The sequence below is a fragment of the Porites lutea genome, chromosome 7 (assembly GCF_958299795.1).
Source record: "Porites lutea chromosome 7, jaPorLute2.1, whole genome shotgun sequence".
Taxonomy (NCBI): Eukaryota; Metazoa; Cnidaria; class Anthozoa; order Scleractinia; family Poritidae; genus Porites; species Porites lutea.
Genome location: NC_133207.1, coordinates 12,417,229 through 12,424,321, shown reverse-complemented (window position 1 = coordinate 12,424,321; position 7,093 = coordinate 12,417,229). Strand labels below are relative to the sequence as shown.

The 7,093-nt window shown below is 39.4% G+C and overlaps 1 protein-coding gene across 1 annotated transcript in view; it reads right to left on the bottom strand.

Moving 5' to 3' along the window:
• The window catches only part of LOC140942822 (ceramide phosphoethanolamine synthase-like), a 29,985-nt gene extending 24,768 nt beyond the window's left edge, over positions 1 to 5,217 (bottom strand). Inside the window, exon 1 of the mRNA XM_073391828.1 lies at positions 4,108 to 5,217. Coding sequence (XP_073247929.1) covers positions 4,108 to 4,875 — 768 coding nt within the window. The 5' untranslated portion in view covers positions 4,876 to 5,217. The remainder of the gene's footprint in view (positions 1 to 4,107) is intronic.
• Between the last annotated feature and the right edge of the window lie 1,876 nt (positions 5,218 to 7,093).

Genomic DNA, 7,093 nt, shown 5'->3' with positions numbered 1-7,093 from the left:
CCACAGGGTTGTAAAAGACGCGATCGATCGTATGAGACATACTTATCAAGTATATGTGGATTATTTTGATTTGTAGCACAACAAAAATTAGAAATAGATGCCCTTTCGAGAAAAAAGTTAAAGATTTTTGACTCAAACGTCTTCTTCTTTGCTGGGAGTTCACTATCATCTCACCGACGATGAACAGGCTTTTAATAAATATCGTCCTTTGCGGAAATCGATTGCAATTCTCTGTGCAATTCTCGACAGGTCCCTTGCTTCTCGGGGAATAAATTTTAGTGCATCGATTAATAAGAATTTCCTTGTCAAACATGTATCTAGATTGCGGACTCAATTGCAGATTAGTCTGATAAAAACTTAAGCAAACGTTGTCTATCTCGGAGCTATATTTCTCGCGCTTCTTGTAAAAAACTGTATACAAATTTCTGTTGACATTCAGCTGCATTTAGTGGGCTTATCGACAAAGCGTTATGTGACGACCCAAATAAGAGCCTTGCTGTATTTTATGGATGACTTCTAATAAAGTACTGCTGAAGGCAAGCTGTTTGTCCAACAGACTTCTTGCCAAATCAACTTTTGCCCGAAAATATTAACAATTTGTTTTTTCCGTGGAGGAGACTTTCGATCATGTGCTAGGCAATGCAATAGATCATGTTTCACCAATGTTTATTTCTGAACATGAATCGATGTAAATATGGGACGCAAAATGAATATTTGCATATTTTGTTCTTCTATAACCCAAATAAGTTTTTTTGTTATTTCGGAAATTTGTTAAACTGCAAGTGTAATTCATTCGAAGTTAAACTTAATTACAAACATCGACTTTGTGGTGACTTTAGAATCCGAGGCCAAACATTTAACGTTAAACTTTGTTGTAAGTTAGTTTTTTAGAAGATCCATTTTGAAATTCGAATATCTTTTCATCATTTAATGTTAAATCAATAGTTAACTTTGAAGACATGCTGTAAATGTTGCATTTGAGATGAAACTGACGTAGACTAGACGTGTACATAGTGAAACTTAGTTACAGTGTCAGAAATCAACTTTGGGACTGGAAGCCGAAAATATTTACCGATAAACTTTGTCTGTAAAATAGATTTGTTTTGAAATGCGAAAATGTTCGTATAGTTTTATTTCAATGAATAGTTCAAAATTACTTGAAGTTATGCTGTAAATGGTTTTCTTGAGATAACATAGCCTGAAATTCATCCGATTGCTTCGAGTCGTTTTCTCCTCTCAACGTCTGAATTGACCGGCCGTTAATGCCGTCCAATGACGTCACCCACTACCCGAAAACTGGGTAGTGATTTTGATTGGTTGATTGACTAAACATTCGCATAATTATGTATAATTATGAAAAATTTTAGTGGTATTGTCCTTGATATTCAGCGGATCGCATCCCTGGCATTCTTTCGTGTAGTTCAAACATTTTGATAAGCTTAATCTTTATCTTGAACAGCAAAATTGCCCTTGTCTTCGAAACTGAAATGCTAAATTGAACTGCGGATGAAGAATCATTGCGGAGAGTCGGTAGGTTTTTCATTTAGAGCCGCTTTGTGGTTTCGGCGACCGGTGATTTTGTTTACGCGAAGTTTCCTGAGATCAATGTTATAATTCAACCTTCTTGCTATTTTACTGTCAAGTATAATAATTCTGTTAGCTTACTTTCTTGTCTTCTTGTTTTTTTTTCCTTCATCAAGGACCAAATAGCTTCTTTTCAGTTAGAGCAAATCATTGTGTTTTTGAACTAAGTGTTCCATGTGTGTGTTTATTTGATTGCGTGATTGTGACCGAGTTTGATTATAGAATTCAGTACAACCGGTTCGAAGTTGTATTGCATGCAGTTGATAGTTTGAACGTTAAACATGAATTACGATCAAAAAAAATTAAGCAGTTCTGTATCATGCAGACATTTCCAAACGATATTTCTCGGTTTGCCACTTGAAAATTGTGTTTTACTTTTTGCATGAATTAAAGCAAAGGTCAAGGAGAAGTGACATCACTGGACGGCATTAACGGCCAGTCGATTCAGACGTTACTGAGGGAGTAATTAACGACTCGAAGTAATCGGATGAAATTCAGGCTAGAGATGACATAAACTTATTAATCTCTGTTTTCGTGACTCGCGCGTTTTGCTGGACTGCTCATAGTCTATCAAGCGTGCTCTACCTGTGTAAGAGATACATATTGCCTTGTAAAAGATTACAAATAGGTCAAAGATTACAGAAAATTGTGCCTTAAGATGAGAACAGTTAATTTTTAGGCGGTACAAGGTCGATAATCTCTAAATGCGGCAAATTAAGGCCATGAAAAAGAAAATAGCAAATTCCTGGGGGGTGGGGGGTTATATATGACCCCTCTGGAACGGAAATTCTGATGGGGTGGGGGGGGTCTGATCGGAAGAACCATCCGTGGGGGGGTATGGATATTTTCTGGAAACACAATCACACAATAAAAGAAAATAATTAGGGCACGACTTTTAGTGAGCATCAATAATAATTATTGATATAGTCACCTCCCTCAAATAACCGCCTTCCCTCGAATAACTGTCCCCCTTTTGAAGCGAAAAAAGAAATAATCGCCCCCGTCTATTATTCGAGGAAATAACGGCAAACTTACATTGTGTGGTTCCAGAAAATATCCAGACCTCCACCACGAAGGGAATTGGAAATTCCAGGGGGGTGGGGGAGTCAGAGGCCCAGGAAATTCCCGAGGGGAGGGGGGTTGGACAATAAAATCACTTTCCGGGGGTAAATATCATTTCATTTTCGACCTGAGTTCGAACGTTGCTTCTTACCGAACTGTTAGATCATTTTTAGAACATAAATAACTTGAAATTTATCATTTAAGATTGTTCCTTTTGATCTTAACCAGGTTTCCTTTCTTCCAAAAGTGTTTTGGATGTAATTTCAAAGGAATTAGGCCGACTACAACTCGTTTTATCGCAAGCTCGTATATTCGGCCACCATTACTCGTTACCAGTCTCCCTTAAGACATCAACGCGTGCAACACATCACGTTGCGTCAGTCGATCGATGGAAGAACCGTAGAGTGGCAATTTTACTTCACGAAGTACAAACTATACATTGTAACCACTTTAGAATGTAGAGTTTTTATTCTCCTTTTCATTTTCCCGTAATTTTGTGGTTGAAGATGTGGCATGTTCATGATCGAATTCTCGCTCGCTGAAATGGTGTTGATTTCACCAAACATTACGGGCATCGGGCATAACGCACGTCGCATCAGTCGATCGGAAAACAGTAAATTGAACTTGGTTTCCCTTCAAGATGCAGGGGGTATTCATTGTTATGAATTCAGAAGTCAGAGTTTTTATTCTTCTCTTAGTTTTGCCTTAATTTTTGGGTTGAAAGTTTGACTTGTTCACCATATAGCATTCCTGCACGACTGGTTAACTCTACCAACATTACGCCTACCTTACGTCCATGAAGACAAATAACAAATCGTAACCTTGCCCTGATTAAGGTAAATTCATATATACAACCGACTTGTAATTTTATCTATTTCATTTAAAGTTAGGGATGAGCAAAAACTGCAGATTCGGTTACTTTGTGGTGGTGTAGTGAGTTTTAATGTTGCGAGATCACTCCAATAAATGGAAACAGAAGCATACAAGCTTCTGATGGAAACCTTTACGTACTAACAATAAAATGCCTCATTCTTTTACTTTAATAGTCTTTCTTCGTGAAAATGAACTTTTCCAGAGGGGTTGGGGAGTCTTTGTAACACTTGTGGAAATTCCGGAGGGTTGGGGGGTCATCAGTTCCCTGCAAAAATGGAAAATCCATGGGGGTGGGGGGGTCCTAAGTGAGATTCCCTCCGTGGTGGGGGTCTGGATATTTTCTGGAACTACACATTCCATAGTTCATAAATAAAACATAAAGGAACAATGCGTACAATGGAGATATATTTTTATACCGGTATGTAATCTTTCTTCCCGATATATAAAAAATTTTTATCAACGCGACTGAATAACTTCGCTATCAAGGAATGTTTGCCAATATATTAATTTCTTGTTACTGAACAATTTCTTAAATTCAACGTACAAATGTATGTTGCAGCTGTGATAACAGTAAGATTTAAAACTCACCCTTGGTATGTCAGGATTTGGTTTCTCTAATAAATCCACGTACGAATGCAAGTAATGATCCCAAAATCCACTCCTAGCTATAATCTGTACAACAACAAGCAGCATTTTGATGTTAACTGAGCGACGGTTGACGTGTACATATCGCTCCTCGTCTTCATGGTGGAAACTCAAGGCTTTTCTGCCACCAGATTCTAATTCATCGTGAAGTTTAGTTTTAATGCGCTTCCATGGCGGATATCGATTGAGAAAAACTGTACACGCACCAGCAACAAGAAGCCCTCCACACATATCAGCAAAGGCATCTACAAGATAACCCATTGAACCCCAGACGGACATAAAATTATCCTTCATGTTCTGTTGGGCGCGAAATACCACACCGTCTAAAATATCCAGCTGACAGCGAAGCTCGTAAAGCAAAGCTCCAAGTCTTCGAATACCAAGAGTTCCTGAAACAAAACATTTCGCCGCCATAATGGCCAAAAAGAGGTGGATTCCACTGATAAGATTAGGAGTTATACCAGGTACCTTGTATAGACCTGTATAGTCGTTGAAAAATTGCATCCACGGGAGGTTAACGTAATGATCCGTGTGGTCCTGCATCCGGAGTTTTATGGATTTCACCGGGAACATCATATTTTCGGCCATAGTTGAATTGTAGAATGAACCATGTTCTCCTAATTCATCAAAAAAGCTCAGATCCATCCACACGAAAAACGTAACCAATGCAAAAACAAAGTAGAAACCACAACTTTCCTCACAACCGGCCATTTTGTCGTGTCGCCAGTCGCGGTCGAGGTGGAAGTGTTTCACACGGTCTTCTTTGACAGGCGACGAATGTTGTTTTTGGTACCTTAGTGCCGTTGTTCGAGTCAAACAAAAGAATTTCTTACTCCATATTAGAAATCCACATAGAAGAAGACAAATTCTTGTCGACAAAGTACAGCTTAATGAAACCGTGAGCTTTATCAGTGTTTATATCTCTTTCACAGTTTTCTATCTCTGCTTGAGAGAACCACGTGATCAATCCAATATTACACAATGCTCGCCCTTTGCACAGCGGTTTGTTCGTTTTCGGTTTTTTTTTTTTTTTTTTAAACACAGGCTTCGGAAATACAGTATTCTTGCACTACAATGGAGATGTAAGAAATAGTTTCATAGCGATTCCCGCGAGTCCTGACTCATCATGTCGACAATATACACACAATCGGCATAGGATCAGGCCACATCCCATATATGGACTTCCGGTCTTTAAAATTCGTGAATAGCTTCAAGCAAAGAAGTTAAAGAAAAATTGTCACTCAAAAAAGTGATCTTGTGACGTTCTAGTGCTGACAAGTTATGGTTTTAGAGGGTGCCCGTTAAACAAAAGCCAAGGACAGTTTTTTTTCTCAAAGGAAAAAATGAGATCATTCATTGTGTTTATTGTCAGACCACCGGTCAAACCTGTGTTCCAAAGGTCGTAGCACACTTTGGCCCCTAGCCTGCGGAAACATCCCTTTCTCCTCGCTCTTCGCCGCTGGGGACGTTTCGCGCGGAGGAACGCGCGAAACGTTCAATCTTGGACAACAGAAAGAAGAAATGGAACAGCACCCCCCCCCCCTCCCCTCCACCCAAAAAATTTTAGGATGAAGCCGCGCGAAAGCTAAAGTTAAAGGGCACCATTTTAGAGGAGAGGTGGAATATAAATTTCCCATCTATTTTGTCCAAGATCGTAGCCTCCTCTAACATTCCTCGCTCTCTCCTCCGCAGAGGCCTCTTTGTGTCGTCGGGAGGCTGGGGAAACGAAAAACCCTGTGCGGGGAAAGTTCCTTTAGGGACTTGTCAGAAATTAGCAGGGGGGGAGGGGAGGTGGAGATTTTCAGTTAAGCGATAAAAATAAAATGACCCTCCCTAGGTATGGGATTAAAATGTTCCAACCCTCCCCTGGAAAGCATCCTAAAATTCTAGGACCCTCCCTTGAGTCCGAATTCTTATGCAGTGGTACAAGAAAAATAATTGGGTACTTTCAAAAAAGCAAACTTGTACTAAAACTGACCTATGATGGACATGCAAGTGTTTCCGCTGTTGGCAAACAGGACAAAAGAAAGTTTTGGGTTTAATGGGATTATGACAGTTCCTCTTTCACGTAGCCTGAAATTCATCCGATTGCTTCGAGTCGTTTCCTCCTCTCAACAACTGAGGGAGTAATAACTACTCGAAGTAATCGGATGAAATTCAGGCTATCTTTCACAACTATAAGAATCAAAGAAGAAGAATTTTCGCAAAAAAAAGTGAGACTTTTGAATGTTTTTTTAGTGGAGATCACTTCAAGTGATGCTCCAAACAGGGACATGTCACAAAACAGCATGTTATAGAAATGGGTACATTAAAACCTTATCAACCACAATCAAGAAGGAGAAATTGCCCTTCTACACAAGGAAAATAATGATCAGTATGTCAGGAAATCAGAATTGCATGTCATGATTTTCATATACGGTTTGTATTCTCGTAAAACATAATATTGAAGCATTCCTTCACAATCGTGGTGGCTTATTGTTTTGTGACCCTCCCTCTTTTCCTGTCATTTTTTTTCATAACCCTCCCTTTTGGAGAGCTCAAAAAACTCTGATCCTCCCCCGTTTTCCACCTCCCCTCCCCCCCTGCTAATTTCTGACAAGTCCCTTAGCAAGACCCAAGGCAAGACCTGAGGTTCGACCAACACATAGCACGTGACACATTCTCGTCCAAGTGGAAAAAAGCGTTTGAGTTGGAATTTTTGTTATTTATACACAAAAAGATATCGATAGTCTAGCTTGTGAAAGCGGGAAGATACCTCACAAGCTTTCCAATTTCTCAATTTCGCTTGTGTGATATTACTCCAGAGAAATGTTTCTTTCAAAATTTCTTCTTATTCACGTGTGTAAGCAAATTCCCCTGGAACCTTCATTAAAAAAGGTCTATTGCCAGTTTTAGGTACCACAGACAGTAACTTGCAGAAACTCACTTA